Source organism: Mobula hypostoma, chromosome 15 (assembly GCF_963921235.1).
Source record: "Mobula hypostoma chromosome 15, sMobHyp1.1, whole genome shotgun sequence".
NCBI lineage: Eukaryota > Metazoa > Chordata > Chondrichthyes > Myliobatiformes > Myliobatidae > Mobula > Mobula hypostoma.
The window spans coordinates 60,112,431-60,130,449 of record NC_086111.1 but is presented as its reverse complement, the minus strand read 5'-3'; the positions used below and the strand labels follow the sequence as shown (position 1 = coordinate 60,130,449).

The 18,019-nt window shown below is 37.2% G+C and overlaps 2 protein-coding genes across 4 annotated transcripts in view; one reads left to right on the top strand and one right to left on the bottom strand.

Moving 5' to 3' along the window:
• syn2b (synapsin IIb) overlaps nucleotides 1-17,262 on the top strand; it is a 405,945-nt gene extending 388,683 nt beyond the window's left edge. The window contains exons 11-13 of the mRNA XM_063068158.1: nucleotides 808-874; nucleotides 13,152-13,446; nucleotides 15,253-17,262. Of these exons, the coding sequence (XP_062924228.1) occupies nucleotides 808-874; nucleotides 13,152-13,446; nucleotides 15,253-15,388 (498 nt within the window). The 3' untranslated portion in view covers nucleotides 15,389-17,262. The remainder of the gene's footprint in view (nucleotides 1-807; nucleotides 875-13,151; nucleotides 13,447-15,252) is intronic.
• Nucleotides 1-18,019, bottom strand: part of LOC134356916 (metalloproteinase inhibitor 3-like) — a 154,516-nt gene that overhangs the window by 99,380 nt on the left and 37,117 nt on the right. For 2 of the 3 annotated variants that reach the window (XM_063068164.1, XM_063068166.1), the window contains exon 1: nucleotides 622-793. The exons of the other annotated variant lie outside the window; for it this stretch is intronic. The gene's annotated coding sequence lies outside the window, so the exon portion shown is untranslated. Of the gene's footprint in view, nucleotides 1-621; nucleotides 794-18,019 lie in introns of those variants that run through there. 3 annotated transcript variants of the gene reach the window in all.

The following is an 18,019-nucleotide window of genomic DNA, read 5'->3' as shown; positions in this document are numbered from 1 at the left end:
GTAGGTCTGAAATGACACATGGAAATTATTCAAAAATGGAATAGTGAAAGTTCCATGTTTGAATCAACACAGTAATGAATTCTGGAACCAAGTAGCCACAGCAAAATTCAGGATGAACACCAATGAGCAAATTATTTATCAATAAGTGCCAATATATAGCATACCAGATAGCACTATATACCAAATGAAAGCAGAAAATCCTGGAAACACTCAGCAGGTTAGAAAAGAGAAACAATTGGAGATTCAAGTCCAGGTCCCTTCATCAGAAGGTGCCAGACTTGAAACTGTTTCTTTATCTGCAGATACTTCCTGACATACTGAGTACTTCCACCCTTTTCAACATATTCCCATTAGGATGAAAGGCAAGACAACAAGCCCAGGGAGCTTGGATGACAGGGGATAATGAGGGTTCGATAAAAGAGTGAAAGGATACATATGCCTAGTACAGAGAATAGAGATGCTGGGCAATTATAGGTGAGAGTAAGCAATATATTTTGCTAATGATGTCCCCATCTACAAAAGAATGCTTAATGTAGATTTTTTAAAAAAACAAGCTGCAGCTGGGGACAAGTGGATATAAACACAAATATAGACACAATATATTTAGATCAGGTCTCTTACATTTAAATCAATATCACTGAGTACTTCAATATGGTAATTATATCCGAAGTAAGTTATCCTTAGCCAGGTAGGGCGATGAGTCTCATATTTTTGTGCTTTCAGTGTTATTGCTAGGACATCAGCACCCCTGATTAATTCCACCAATGCAAAACGTGAGTGATTTTGGTTTCAATCTTTCTTTTGCAGAGTGGAGGTTTGAAGGAGGCACAGACTCAGCCCGGCTCATTTCCTCAGCAGCGACCTCCACCACAAGGTTGTTTACAGTATATTCTCGACTGTAATGGCGTTGCAGTAGGACCAAAACAAGTCCAGGCTTCCTAAAAAAAATAAGAGGATGGTGATTTTTAGCTAAAAGAGAAAAAAAATCCTGTGCAATTTTTGGCAGTGTTTCAGTGCTGACCTGGACTGTGTTTTTCTATGCAGTGTCAACTGTACTGTCTGATGTTTATTTGTCAATGTTTGTGCTCGTAATTAATAGTTACGTTTTATTGTACATTTTGTGACCTTGGGACTGCAGTTTGAGACATGGTGTTGTAACCCATACACACAATTGTGCCTATACGGAGTCCATTGCTGCTGTACTTCATTCAATAGCTAGATATAGTGTTTCCAAGCATTTTATGTTGTGAGGTGAATGGTTTCAGAATTAATCCCTTGCTTTTACCTCGTGCTACTTGTTGTTATGCATGGGAATTAAATGGAACAGGCAACAGTTAGTTAAACGGTTTAAACTTTATATTGTCAATTTTGAGTTAATTCTAACATTTACTTTTGTGCAACTGGAACATTATTTTTCATCCATATTTTTCTCAGTTTCTGAAATAAGCAAGGTAACCCCATCTATCAATCCTGTAACTTTGAATTTTATTTCAATGAATCAGTTTAATTTGGGGATGCTTTACAGAATCTGATTTATTTTCGCGATTTATTTTGAGCAAAGGATGACACCAACAGCTCAAAAGAGGCATTGCATAGAATAGTAACCTTGGATAAGTTTTATGTAATATTGTATTGAATTGATTCTTTTGTTGTTGTTGTTGCCTATTGTGACTCTCCTCTTCTTGTCCTGAAAATCATAGCTCTTTGGTGAGAGACAATTCCACAGAGCTAGGCATCCTTGACTTTCTCAGACAAGTGGACACTATTTATTTTGGAATCTTATTGGCACGCTACTTGGCTATATGAATCAACAATCATGTGCAAATCAACTCCGGCTTATCTAGGGGTGTAGTCTAGGGGGCATTTACTGCAATGAATATGCATCTGTCTCCGAGTTGTAGTTAACTATTGCAGTACACACTGGACACTTTCTGAGATGAACATTTATTGATTATGGATGTTTGTATTCATGGTACTTTTTAAATCGGTACCAAAAGGCAGAGAATTTAATTTTCTGAACAATGCAACTATAAAATTAAGCCAAAGCAAGTGATGACAGTTTAATTAATAAAATCGCTGTGTTTAGTTACACCATCATACAAGACAGCAAAAGAGATCATCTACATTTTTGAGAAAATTAAATAACATTGAGTATGCAGTAGTAAAGCAATGCTGTAAACACAATCTGAGTTTCCATATGTACTTTGACAAAACACAACTCCTCAGCACCATCACTTCTTTCAACTCTTCCACTATCTCTAAGTTATCAGGACTGTTTATGAAGATCCATACTATCTTAATACAAACTACTTGCAAATGAAAAAGAGGGAAGACTGGAGCCATTGACTTGGCCCCAAACGGAAGTTCATTGCTCTCTTTGGCTACTGAGGCTGAACCAGTCTGCTTACAAGTTTGGTGTCACACCAGACTTGAAGATAATAGTGTCATCAGTCAGACCAGATATTTCTATGTTGGTGAAATCACCCATCTAAGCTATTTCAGTTGATCTATTGCCACAACCTTCCAACTAGCTTCATGCTAGACTCCCACATTTTACCCTCTGTACACTTGACCTCATCCAACAATCTACTCCTTTTAGTTCAAACCAAATCCTGCTCAGTCATTACCCTTTTACTCTCTAACTTTCACTGGCTTCTGATCAAGCCACATATAAAAAGCAGATGTTGAATAAGAAATCTTTTTGTTGTTCTGATGTGCCTTGGGATGTTTTTTTTAATTTAAAAAGTTAACAATTCATTTAATGCTGATGCTCCTGATGATCAGGTTAGACTGTAACAAGAATAAAATTGAAATATATTTAAAATTACTCTTTAAAACTATACTTTTTAAGCCTTCTAATAACCAGTAGAACTTTATCCTTTGAGCAGTTTTATAGCTTTTAAACAACTTTATCTAATTTCTCAGTTGAAAGGGCAAATGAGTAATGCTAATCAAATCATGCAACACACACAAAAAATGCTGGTGAACACAGCAGGCCAGGCAGCATCTATAGGAAGAAGTACAGTCGACGTTTCGGGCCAGGACCCTTTGTCAGGACTAACTGAAAGAAGAGATAGTAAGAAAGTTGAAAGTGGGAGGGGGAGGGGGAGATCGGAAATGATAGGAGAAGACAGGAGGGGAGGGGTGGATCTAAGAGCTGGAAAGTTGAGTGGCAAAAGGGATACCAGGCTGGGAAGCAAGAGGGTCATGGGATGGGAAGACTGGGGAGAAAGAGAAGTGGGGAGGGGAGCCCAGAGGGTGGAGAGCAGGCAAGGAAACATAGAAACATAGAAAATAGGTGCAGGAGTAGGCCATTCGGCCCTTCGAGCCTGCACCGCCATTTATTATGATCATGGCTGATCATCCAACTCAGAACCCCGCCCCAACCTTCCCTCCATACCCCCTGACCCCTGTAGCCACAAGGGCCATATCTAACTCCCTCTTAAATATAGCCAATGAACTGGCCTCAACAGTTTCCTGTGGCAGAGAATTCCACAGATTCACCACTCTCTGTGTGAAGAAGTTTTTCCTAATCTCGGTCCTAAAAGGCTTCCCCTCTATCCTCAAACTGTGACCCCTCGTTCTGGACTTCCACAACATCGGGAACAATCTTCCTGCATCTAGCCTGTCCAACCCCTTTAGGATCTTATACGTTTCAATCAGATCCCCCCTCAATCTTCTAAATTCCAACGAGTACAAGCCCAATTCATCCAGTCTTTCTTCATATGAAAGTCCCGCCATCCCAGGAATCAATCTGGTGAACCTTCTTTGTACTCCCTCTATGGCAAAGATGTCTTTCCTCAGATTAGGGGACCAAAACTGCACACAATACTCCAGGTGTGGTCTCACCAAGGCCTTGTACAACTGCAGTAGTACGTCCCTGCTCCTGTACTCGAATCCTCTCGCTATAAATGCCAGCATACCATTCGCCTTTTTCACTGCCTGCTGTACCTGCATGCCCACTTTCAATGACTGGTGTATAATGACACCAGTTATAGTAAGATGGACAAAGGGAGAAAAAAGGGGGGGAATATGAAAAATATATTTTAAGAAATTAAATAAACAAATAAGGGATGGGGTGTGAAGGGGAGGAGGGGCATTAACGGAAGTTAGAGAAGTCAATATTCATGCCATCAGGTTGGAGGCTGCCAAGACGGAATATAAGGTGTTTTTCCTCCAACCTGAGTGTGGCTTCATCTTGACAGTAGAGGAAGCCGTGGATAGACATATCAGAAGGGGAATGGGACGTGGGATTAAAATGTGTGGTCACTGGGAGATCTTGCTTTCTCTGGCGGAGAGAGCATAGGTGTTCAGCGAAACGGTCTCCCAGCCTGCGTTGGGTCTCGCCAATATATAGAAGGCCGCACCAGGACACACCGGACTCAGTATATCACCCCAGCCAACTCACAAGTGAAGTGTCAACTCACCTGGAAGGACTGTCTGGGGCCCTGAATGGTGGTGAGGGAGGAGGTGTAAGGGCATGTGTAGAACTTGTTCCGCTTACAAGGATGTGCCGGGAGAGAGATCGGTGGGAAGGGATGGGGGGAACGAATGGACAAGAGAGTCGCATAGGGAGCAATCCCTGCGGGGGTGTGAGGGGAAGATGTGCTTGGTGGTGGGATCCTGTTGGAGGTTCCGGAAGTTATAGAGAATTATATGTTGGACCCAGAGGCTGGTGGGGTGGTAGGTTAGGACAAGGGGAATCCTATTCCTTGTGGGGTGGCGGAAGGATGGGGTGAGAGCAGATGTGCGTGAAATGGGAGAGGTGCATTTGAGAGCAGAGTTGATGGTGGAGGAAGGGAAGCCTCTTTCTTTAAAAAAGGAAGACATCTCCTTCGTCCTGGAATGAAAAGCCTCATCCTGAGAGCAGATGCGGCGGAGACGGAGGAATTGCGAGAAGGGGATGGCATTTTTGCAAGAGACAGGGCGGGAAGAGGAATAGTCCAGGTAGCTATGAGAGTCCGTAGGCTTATAGTAGACATCAGTAGATAAGCTGCCTCCAGAGATAGAGACAGAAAGATCAAGAAAGGGGAGAGAGGTGTCGAAAATGGACCAGGTAAACTTGAGGGCAGGATGAAAGTTGGAGGCAAAGTTAATGAAGTCAACAAGCTCAGCATGTGTGCAGGAAGCAGCGCCAATGCAGTCGTCGATGTAGCGAAGGAAAAGAGGGGGACAGATACCAATATAGGCTTGGAACATAGATTGTTCCACAAAGCCAATGAAAAGGCAGGCATAGCTGGGACCCATACGGGTGCCCATGGCAACACCTTTAGTTTGGAGGAAGTGGGAGGAGCCAAAGAAGAAATTGTTAAGAGTAAGGACTAATTCCGCTAGATGGAGGAGAATGGTAGTAGAGGGGAACTGGTTAGGTCTGGAATCCAAAAAGAAGTGGAGAGCTTTGAGACCTTCCTGGTGGGGGATGGAGGTATATAGGGGCTGAACATCTATGGTAAAAATAAAGCAGTGGGGGCCAGGGAACTTAAAATCATTGAAAGGATCCAGAACGTGAGAAGTGTCATGAACATAGGTGGGAAGGGATTGAACAAGGGGGGATAAAACAGTGTTGAGGTATGCAGAAGTAAGTTTGGTGGGGCAGGAGCAAGCTGAGACAATGGGTCTACCTGGGCAGGCAGGTTTGTGGACCTTGGGTAGGAGGTAGAAACAGGAAGTGTGGGGTGCGGGAACTGTAAGGTTGGTAGAAGCAGATGGGAGATCCCCTGAGTTGATAAAGTTGGTGATGGTGTGGGAGATGATGGCCTGGTGCTCCAATCCCTTATTTGTTTATTTATTTTTTTATATACATATTCCCCCCCCCCCCCACTTTTTTCTCTCTCTCCTTTTTCTCTCTCTGTCCCTCTCACTATAACACCTTGCCTGCTCTCCACCCTTCGGGCTCCCCTCCCCATTTTTCTTTCTACCCAGGCTTCCCGTCCCATGATCCTCTCCTTTCTCAGCCTGGTATCCCTTTGCCAATCAACTTTCCAGTTCTTAGATCTGCCCCTCCCTGTCTTCTCCTATCATTTCGGATCTCCCCCTCCCCCTCCCACTTTCAAATCTCTTACTATCTCTTCTTTCAGTTAGTCCTGACGAAGGGTCCCGGCCCGAAACGTCGACTGTACCTCTTCCTATAGATGCTGCCTGGCCTGCTGCATTCACCAGCATTTTTGTATGTGTTGCTTGAATTTCCAGCATCTGCAGATTTCCTCGTGTCTGCATGCTAATCAAATCATGCCTTGTTTCAGATCATCAGGTTACAAATAGCTTAGGTTTGACTTATTAGGAAAATTTAATGAATCTTTATTTAAACTATCAATGGATGTAAAACTTTAAATTGTCAAATATGGAGGAACAACTGGGAGGCTGGAATATGCAAATTATGTAAAAATTAAAGAGAGCTGATGAACCAAAAAATATGTAAACCCTGCTCAGGAGTGAAATACACTGTGGGTTTTATTAGCAAATTCTAATACCACATGTAATATCTTACATTTCTCAATAAGTATGATATATTGATTAGTATCACTAAAACTTTAGAAGCCAACTATTTTTTTAAAATTAATATTAAGATATGCAATACCCTTATCTTTTAACAATATTTTTAAAGATAGCATCAAAATTATGGCAAGATGGCTAAAAAATTCTATGCAAAAGATGGATTGGGTACAGTCTTACAGATTTTTGAAATCTGTGCAGATCTTAATCTAATTATTTAGTCTACTTTGAAATTGAAATGTTAATAAATGATAGTACATTTATTTTTCACAGATCGTACTCAAGTAAATGCAATAACAACACAATAATTTTAGTATGTATAACTGCTGTAGATGTCATATCAGCAAGATATATAGCATTACAAAGTTGAAAAGGGTGGCAATTATGAAAAAGCAGTCATTTTCATCTCAAGTTATTGCTTCATTAATATTAACTTCAAAAATAGAGGGGGGCAGAATGAACTGCCTACATTTGAAATACTTTGAAGGCAAGACAAACTATGTTCATATATGATGGGGTACAGATTAACTTATTTCTGTACTGAAGCACTTATTCATAAAGAAACAGAAGCTCTTGTATGTAATGTATTTTGGAGACAACATGCAATGAGTTCACACCAACATACAGAGCATTAGGCACCAATGACCTGGACATGAAGTTCTAGGCAAATTTCCATGACACATCAAAAACACTCTAAACCTCCATGCTAAAAATCCAAAACATCCTTTGCAAAAAATTCCAATCTCTTTGTAAGCAAGCCCTCACAGAAAAAAAATGTAAAACAAAAGAATATACGAAGTTTATTCCTCTATATTAACAATATAATTAGGTATATAAAAACCCCACCCTCTATACAATAAACATTTAACTACCTTACATTAAAAAGGTAAACTCATATATACACAAACATAACTCCCTTTTAGATATGGACCAATACTTCCCTTCAAACCGCCTCAACATCTTTCAATACTTCAACAGTCACTCCACTTTGTTCCTTTACTGTCTTTGATGACAACTCTACTGTGAACAATGGTAATTTGGTACACCATAACCTCCCTCCCCAACTTCAATTCCCACCATGAGCACTCAATATACACCAAACCAACTGATGCATTATTCAGGTCTACTGCTATCTAGTTGCTTTTGTGAAGGGGATAATACAGGCTCTGTAAACACCTTAAGCTTCTTGGTTATGGAAAAGTGATAATATTATGATCAATTTCACTGCTAGGATATGTAAAGGAATGTTTACGTTCCCCAGCCAGAAGAGAGCACATGGAGATATCGAATGGAATACTACTGGAGATGAAGAATTGCACACACATTTAAATGGTTAGGAAATGGGGGGCACAACAGGTGCACATCTCATGCATCCAAAATGCAGTGCTGCAAATATGGTTCTGTGCTTCAAGTATGAAAATGATCTTTTTAACTTGCTTTATTTAAACACACTACAGACAATAGATACAAAGGAAGGCAGCTAGTGGATTTCACTGGGGTTGGGATCATCTGAATTATTTGAAGAAAGTACAACACTTTGTATTTACAATTACAAAGCTCCAGAATTGTATTACTTAAACTGATTCTAATTTAACAGGTTTGATTACACTAATATGTCTAAAGCTTACTTAATGTCAGTTTCGTGCTTTACAGCAAGTAGCAAAAGTTAACCAAAAGGTCAAACATTATTACTTTACAGCAAATGAATTCTAAAGAAGTGAAGACTTTCATTGCGGCACCTATCTTCACAAAGTGCTGAACAGACAATAAAGTACTTGTGAAGTGTTTTAATTTAGTAATAGTTTATATCTTTTACATCAATATCCCTTGTATGCTCTCATAACTAAGACAAGAGGAATGTTTCAGTACTGCAGGAAAACAAATAAAGTTTTATACCCCTTCATAGGCTGAACCCACACTTGCTGTAATACCAGATTGGACACATGGCTTTTTGTCCATCAATGAACATTAAATATTTCATTGTAATATAAATACTCACACAAAACAGATCTAAACTTTCATTTTATTATTCTCTGTTGCTTATCCTCAATACTTGAGATAATTATTTTCCGTCTGAAATTGTAAATGTTTCTATTCAAGTGAAACAATCCAATAGGACTTAAGGAATAATAGTATTTCTTTAGCTTTGTTAATTGTAAGTTTTATGTAGACTATCAAATTCCGAACCATAGATATTTAGTATCCTAGAGGACTAAAACAGATGAAACCATTGGATATTTTTCAAAAGTCTATTTTGGCAAAATTGTTGTGTTTTGCATCATGTTGATGTATCTTTTATTATGCTGCACCCTGAAAGAAAGCTCTTTGAAGTTATTACTCATTAGCTATTCCAACACTATTATGTTTATATTCCCATATTTACAGAATTGTGTAAATATGACTCTTGTTTGTAAAAAATGATAAGGAGGATACAAAAATATTCAATGGGTTAGGAAGCATCTATGGAGCAAGAAGCAGAAATAAAAATTTGGACTAATGACATTTGAAAGAACTGGCTTTTAGAAACAGAAAGCAGGATCTGTGTGAGGGGGTTGAGGTAATGTTTATTAGTTCTGAGATTATTTTAGACTGGAAATGCTATTGTCAGCAGCATAATGGGCAACTCATTCCAATTTTTTTTGCCAGGGTTGAGCCCCATGTACACATCTGTTATGATGACAATTGGCATGCTGTTTTCCTTGTAGAATACTTTATATAAAGGCCTGCAATTGCTACCAAAATAACTGCACAATCAATAGAGCTCTATTATTTATGCACAGATGTCATGAAAATTCAGGTAAAGGCTGAAGCAAGGATGAACACACGTTTGTCAATTAAGATCATAAAGGGTGGCTTATTATGTATCTTCCAGAACAAATGCATTAAGGGACATGACGTTGCTATACTCTTTGTCAACTCAGCTCAGAACATCAGGTCATTTATAGTCTAACCATCACAAGAACAGAGTATCATTCTTTCAAGTATTAATTATTATTGGAGAACTATGATAGAACTGTTTTACTTTCTCCATTTGATGGTGTTTTTTTAACATATTTTCAGTCCCATCTTTCTTTCCCTCTCTTTTTTCTTTCTGTGACTGATTTGACAATATCCAGAATTTTCTGGTGAGCCATTCACAATTTTCACTCTCCTAATTATCAAATCCACAATTGTCTTCAGCAAATATTCCAGCAGCAACATCCTCAGCTAGTGAGCTCCAATGTGGTCATCAAAGCCCGTCTGGTGCAAAACCTTCTTAATATAAACATCGTCACTTAGGACAGCCTAAACAAACCCTGCCCACAGAAACATCAAAAACTTTAACAGCAGGCTAACATATACCCTTAGCTTAGAAAGCTTTTAAGCTGATTGAATATTTATGAAACATATCCAAAACAGATTTTTAAAAATTCAATGATAAACTATTACAAATTTTTATAATTATAAAATTAGTATCTTTTAAATGAAAGGACTGAAATAAACTAATACAAAACTATTAAAAACATTTAAATTGCTTCGGTTAAGATCAAACTTTTCTTCCTCATACCTATTCTGTTCCATTGAAATAGCAGAATTCATCTGGTTGATTCACTAATCTAAGTTCTGAGCAACTGGAAACAGTTGGTACTGGTTGACAACACCCAGTAAACAGTCATAAGAATATTTGGGACTTCCATATCTGCATATTTAGAAGTGAATGTCGTGAGCTTTCTGATACTGTGTAAGGAAATAGTGAGAATGCCATTTGGAACTTCTAGCCTTTCTCAGAAAATTCTATACGGTTGAATTCACCATTTGAAATTTAAATTCATTTTCATCCCCCATGCCATCTCTTTCTCAATTTTTTTCAGGTGCTTGAGTAGGAAACCCATAGTAGTTTTTCATGTTCACTTAGATTTCAAATATCCTGTATGGTGATAGGCAATTCATTGTTCTCTCATGGCAAATTTTGGGCTACCATTACCAGAATGAGTGGACAGAACATTTTGAGGAACTTACTAACAATTTGCTGAAATTCAGATTCCAGTTAGTGAGGCACCTTACCAGCATCATGTTTTCCCAAAACTGACTTCTACCCAAAAATGTCATAAAAAGATAGTGTGTGACTAAGGGATAACCTGTTATTATTGATTTTTTAAGAGGTCTCTTACCCTTTGTTAGAACTTAAATGTGCTTCTGAACTCAAGTTATAACCATTTGCATGTAATTCTACATTTGTCCTAAACATTTTAAGTAGATATGGTTGACCTTGTGCATTGATTTAGGAGAGACATTTGTTGAGATAAAGTACAGTGTTGTGGCTAAAAGAAATAAAAATGGTTTAATATTTTAATTCTTGGAGGACACTGAATTACACAGTCAGAAATAAACATTCCTAATAAAAATGCATTTGGATCTGCATGCAAGCATGCTATATGCAAAGTCTAATGTTACAGTTGAGGTCAAAAGATAATGTGTTGAGTTGTTTGTAAAAGTCTCTTTTTTTTTATTATAACTGTATTTCATTTAAGAAAATGCTCAGGTTTTACTGCAGTATTTTACATAATGTGGCTACACATTTGTACAGCTTGATGTGCAATAAAAACACAAAAGTTAGTTGAGTCTTCCTGATATAATTTTTACACAGTCTTGTTATAATACATAATTATCATCTAAGCACAAACTGCTTCCTACACAAACAATTTCAGAAGCAATGCAATGACGTACTAACTGAAGTAATATCACTTCCTTGTGCTAACTCTTGGTTATGAATCAAAAATTTTAAAATACCAACAACTTCTATGACAGGTAGCCTTGGACCTCAAGTATAACTGAAGTTTGCGATGGATGACCCAATAACCAAACTGGTTGTTGGTGCCTCACTGATACAAAAAATGCCTAATTAAGTCCCAGTGTTAAAATTTGATTCAGATCATGCCATAAATGGGAAGTTCAATCTATTGACATATCTGAAAAAAATTGATAGGACATACACAGTTCTTTGAGTCAATTATACATAAGATTTGCCTCTACCTATTTTTCATAGAAGTGAATTGTATTGACATTACAATTATTCCTTACCTTATAATTAGTTTATGCTTACAGTCCCTACTTACCCTTGCAGCCATTATTGTGTGAGAAATGGAATTAAAGCTGTATTTTTATGTGCCCTGACATACTGAAATATGGTGTAAAACTCTTACGCTGTTAATCTTTGCTATCAATTTTTTTGTGAAATTATGTTCATCTGTAAGTAAACCAAATGCTCTGTTGAAATGCTCAATCAAATTTGGTTCAATCAAATCCAACTGAAATTTGAATGCAATGAAAAATGTACTGTTTTAAACATCAAATTTAATTTTGAAGAGATCTGCAGAATAACTATTTGTACATTATAAGAGGAATATTGTTTATTTATTTAAATCCAGCACTAGCTTGTGCACTGAAATGATAATTTTAAAGATTTGTGTTGCCTGCATATGACTATATCTTACATTATTATTTGAATTTTTAAAAACAAATTACGGAAGGCAACTGAAGTAATCAATGTCATGCACTTCCCACATGGAGAAACAGGAAAATCAAGAGAAGGGTTGGAGGGCGAGTCTTCTTGAATCACTCCTACACACCTTCAAGTACTTCTCCAAAGAATTAGAAGCCAGAGAACTAGTAAGCTAACTACCCTCCCATGCAAGGGAATAAGAAAGAAGGGACAAAATTACTCAACAGTTGAGAGGAAAACATAAAGAGAATATTCTTCATTGTCTTTAGAGAAGATCTAGTAATATTTCTCACATTTCCAAAATCAAACCAACAAGTATCTTAAAGCAAGAATCCCCATCTTCAAATCTTTCTTCTTTGTCGTAACAAAACCACAGAATTGCTTGCAGATTCATGAATTAATTACATTTTGGTGTGGTTCATTGACTATATTTTTACATATTATTAAAGGTTTCTCAGCCCTAATTTAAATTTAAAATTAAATTCATGTTTTAATAGCTACCCTCTCAATGCAAATTAATGTTTTGGGCAGTTTACACAATGAAAAATTTTTATCCAACAACTGGTGCATGGATGTAATTCAAAAACATAGTAGCTAAACTCTACAATTGCATCAGTTGTATTTTTCCTGCATTCTTACCAATACACCTTCAAAATTTACACTTTACTTCATAAAAGTAGATCTTAATAATGCCTTTAGGTAGTGACATTATGTAGATGAGTCTCCATGTTTTGTTAGTGTAAGAGATCTCCCTTAGTTATATAATCTTAATCATCATTTTTCTTGTGACACCTACACAATTGCTTACTGTTACCTTGATGTTTTTGTCTCCCTTGGATTTTTCTAGCGTTAATGTTTTGCGAGACCTATTCCTCTCATGTACTGTACTTGTAACAAAAAGTACAATTACTCCTGTGTAACATATTTATAAGCATTATAGTAGTTTGAGAAAATGATCTGAGTCACTGCCTATAATTGTAACTTTGTTTAAATGGAGCCATTACTCTAAAACAGTGAACGATCGCAGTAGTGTAATTTCATAAAAATTTCTTTTGAGGGCTACCATATGGCATACAAATACCTTCCTTTCATTTTCTGATAGTGAAGTGCTGGATTTCAAAGTATGAGGAGTTCCTACCTATGTAACATTATTTAGTATTTCTTGTGCTGAACATAGGGGGCCCAATACAACCCCAAGGACCACATCCACAGTGCCAAGGTCAACTGCAGCAACAGCATGCTTCTCGTGAGGGGCCACGTCTGCAAGGAGGTGTGCGTCCCACTGGCCCCCCACCTCTGCTACAAAGGCAACCGAGCCAAGCAACACAGCAACCACAGACTGCTTTGCAAAGCCAGAGACCGCAAAGTCAACCATTAAAGAGGCAGCCTGAACAAAAGATGCAAGCACAGCCTCCGTTAAGATCACAACCAAAGACTCCTCAGCAACAGCCACAGCCCCATCCCCAATTAAAGTAAGACATTACTAATTTGGTCACTTTAATTAAAAGTATAAAATTGCTACTGTGAACATGAAGTAGTAAACAGTAATAAAAAAAACATACTGGACAAGGCTTTGGGATACCAGCATACATTTAGAATTTCAAACAATTAAAACATACAAAATATTCAAACAGGATGTCTTCTTACTCCTTTATTAGATTTGAAATTTTTAAATACATAATAAAAAATATGTAGAGGTTGCAAGATCTGTTCTCCCTTCCATTTATCTGATTTTTTCTGCCATTTCTCTCTCTCTCTCTCTCTCCTCTGTATTCCCTTATTTCATTAGTCTTATCAAGTTTATTGTCACTTAACTATATACAGGTATATAATCGTATAATTTATATAGAAATCAGACAATGTTTCTCTTTTTTTCCCCAAGTCAATCATGGTCACACCAACTTGCTTTTCCTTTGTCTGTCCTTTTTGTTACCTTTGCTATTGCTGGTAATTTTTTTCCCCCATTTATTCTCCTCTCTCACATTTCCCTTCACTTGTTTTCCTTCAACCTCTTTTCTCCACTTGGTTTACTTGCAATATTTTCATTTTGTTATCTAAAATATGGATCTCCTACTATTCTAAGGGGGAAAAAGCAACACATTGTCTAAATCGGTTATGAGCCATAGTTAGGAAGCAGGTGAAGTAAAGTAGTAAAATAGTAGAGTAACAGCTAACTAAGATGTTTATTTAGGTGAGTTTAGGATCAGGGCTTCTGATTAAAAGCGGCAGATAGATCAAGTGCAGCGTTCCCTAAAACTTTAACAGAAATATTTAGCAGGTCAAGCAACATTTCTTCCAAGGTAAAGAGCTGTAAATGTAATATGCTGTGCAATTAACCAGAACCAAATTAATTTTTGGGTTAATGGTAAATTTCAGGCAGATCAACGCTGCATATTTTACAATATCAAACAAGAGAAAATCTGCAGATGCTGAAAATCCAAGCAACACACACACAATGCTGGAGGAACTCAGAAGACCAGGCAACAGCTATGGAAAAGAGTACAGTCAAGTTTTGGGTCGAGACCCTTCATCAGGATCCTAATGAAGAGTCTCGGCCTGAAAGGTAGACTGTACTCTTTTCCATAGATGCTGCCTGGCCTGCTGAATTCCTCCAGGTGAGTGTGAGAGTGAGAGTGAGAGTGAGAGTGAGAGTGTGTTTGTTGCTTGTTTTACAATATATAATGTTTTGCCAGCTTTTTATATTTTGCAAGTTTTAAACTCAACATGCCTTTTTCTAAAACAAATTACCTAGGATTTCCTGGCAGTGGTCAGCCACCTGTGCATACCACTAATGTACCCACAAATACAAACATAAGAAAGTAAGAAATAGGAAGAGGCTTTGGCCTTTGTGGATCCTCCACATACTCATCAAGTGGATTTCACAATGGCAAGTTTCAAGTTGAAACTGACTCAAAACTTATAACCAAGGTACTGCACAGTGCTTGGACATACCGGTGTATCCCATTATGTCAGGGCCAGAACAAATCTCATCCACAAAATGTTAATTGATCATAAAGAATTCACAGAATTTGCAGCAATAGCTTTTGTGATTACCAATTAACTACCGTATATCAATGTATCATAACAAAACAGAAATATGTTTAAATTGCTAATTCTTAATGAAAAGAAAGTGGAATTTACAGAACGAGATCTATTTATTGAAATGTTATTTCTTTATAATGAGCTGATATTGCATGAATGAATGTTTATCAAGAATATAATAGCTTCCAATCTTGAAAATATAATTAAATGTATTTATTTTTGTTTTGTTTTTGCAGTAAATCACAGTCTTTGACCAATGCATTCAACTTCACAGAATCATCGCTATTTCGATCGAATTTAAATGAAGATGAAGCAAAGGCTGAAACAATTCGTAATTTGAGGAAGTCCTTTGCCAGTTTATTTTCTGATTAGAAGATAGTAAATGCCCCCAAAATCACGCCACATAAATGTTACACTAAGCTGCAGCGTACTAACCTCGGTGACTGTAGAAAAAGTTATTTTCTGTGCCCTAGATTAAATTATTCTTTTGTGCCGTTTGGATATTATAATTTGTACATTGTAAGATGTGACAAATGAGCTGCTTTAGACCAGTTAGCTGCCAGAAAAAAAAAGAGTAGGCAAAAATCACACTCTATTTAAGTCGGTACTAGTGTGGTTGCTGAGTGGTTTCAACAGGGGAAACAAAATAATCTTTAGCATATTCACTGTGATGTTGTGATAAGTGCACAGAGATGCCTTATGGTGAAAGTAACATTCCTATATTTTATTTCATAGTGAAGTTTCATAGTATGATAATCAATTAAAGTGTGCTTATTTCTGTTCAGTTCCTTGCCAAGACGCAATATTAGTTAATGAAGTGCTTTTGCAAGTATCAATACTATGACATATTGGATACAGTATATATGTTGTGACAAGTTTACACGTTATATAAAAGTCGTCAAAAGTAATGGAGGTGTACATCAGTATTACGTGTTTATCAACTGAGGAAAGAGTAAAAATTGAATTCCTCTATATTTGCCCTTCGAGAAACACTTTTCTCCTATATATAACAACATGTGTAAACAATTGGAGTTAGTGTTATAGAATTATACATTCATCTTTACTTATATATGTATCTTAAAATGTACTATTATGGATTATGTGTGTTGTATAACCTAGTATATTGCATTAAGATTGCTTAGTCTCTTGCCATATAACCCTGCAAAACTTGTCTGAACTCAAAACTGAGCACATGTCTGGTGTACATATATGCAGCCAATAAATAAATATATTTGGGGAGATATTGCCAAAAACATAGCATCACAACATAATGAATTGTTTCCATTAGATTTCATAATATGTGATATTGATGTATAGATACCATTCCTTGAAATATACACTTGTTTAGACCTTTCAGTTACTTTGCTGCATATTTTTGACAAGTAGAACCACATCAAGTATACCCACATCAGTCATATACTTACCAAAATCGAGAATATTAGAAAGTATATAAACTTTTCGTGCCAATTACATTCTACTACTGATACAAAACAATTAAAAAGTTTGACCAGAACATAAAAAGATAGATGAAAACTTCAGTTATAGCAGACTTTTTTTTAAAAGAAATTGGCCAGTTAAAGTCAAGTTGACATATATGGAGCAGGAGTGGCAAGCCATGCATAAAGAAAGCTTAGCCATTGCACAAGGATAAACAATTCTACTTGTATTGATGTACTATTCCCTCATTGACAGGCTATTCAAACAGTTATCATTTCAGTCAAGTGACCTGTCATAGGAACTGGAAATGTGAGCAAACAGGTGTGTTGTAGTTACAGTCAAAAGGGGTGGAGAAAACAAAGAATGTCTGTGAAAGGGTGGAGACCAAGAAAACCTTGCTGATACAAAATGCAATTGATACCACCAAAGTGAAGGTGGTGAATGCTTGTTGAACTAAGCACTGCTCTCTGGAGGAGAGGGAAATAGGAGCTGATTGAGAACAAAAGAAAGAAGAAATAAAACATGTTGGAACTGTGAGATGTGGATCACTGCAGATGCTGAAAATCTGAAATAAAAGAAAATACTGCAAGTGCAGTAGGTCAAGTAGCAGCTATAGGGAAAAAAAAAGTTCATGTTGCAGGAAGATAATTACGATATTCGTATATATCAGTACTAAATTTCAGATAACCAGCCTTTCCTATTTGTGTCAGAACTGGCTAGTCCAATTTCTTTCCTTACAATCTTGATCTTTTTTTTAATCCTTCAAGTGATTATTTACATCTCTTTGGAAAAAGTTCTGTTGAATTCCCATATACTAACCAATTTTTTTGTGTTTCCTCTTACTTCTTTGCCAATTTCTTGAATCTATACCCTTGTGTTGTCAGACATTTTAAGTATTTTATTCTAATTTACTCCACTTAATTCTTACATGAATTTAAACAGTATCTAGCTCTGCTTTAAGGAAAGCAACACAGAAACATAGAAACCCTACAGCACAATACAGGCCCTTCAGCCCACAAAGCTGTGCCGAACATGTCCTTACCTTAGAACTACCTAGGCTTACCCATAGCCCTCAATTTTTCTAAGCTCCATGTACCTATCCAGAAGTCTCTTAAAAGACCCTATCGTTTCCACCTCCACCACCACCGCCGGCAGCCCATTCCACGCACAGCAGCAACTTTTCTTGCCTATCCACATAACCACAGATGCTCAACCTGAAACCACTTCTCAGTAGTCTCTCCAAAGTATTTTGTTTTTCTTAAAGTGTGTTGCTCAGAAATAGACACAATACTCTTTATGGGAGAAAATTATTGATGAATACATGAATCATTTTCTTTTCTGGCCTCTGCATTTCCTGTCAGAATGCTAAGAGCTTTAATAACTGTTCAGTTAAATTGTCCCGTCCTTTCAAAAATTTTGTGCACGAGTAATACCACGACTCCATCTTTTTACACTATTTAGTTATTCTAAAGAAAAATGTATTACCTAAAGAAGAACACAACTGCCTTTGAATGCAATGAAGGTTCATAGGATTGATTACTGAGACAGTATGATTATCATACAAGG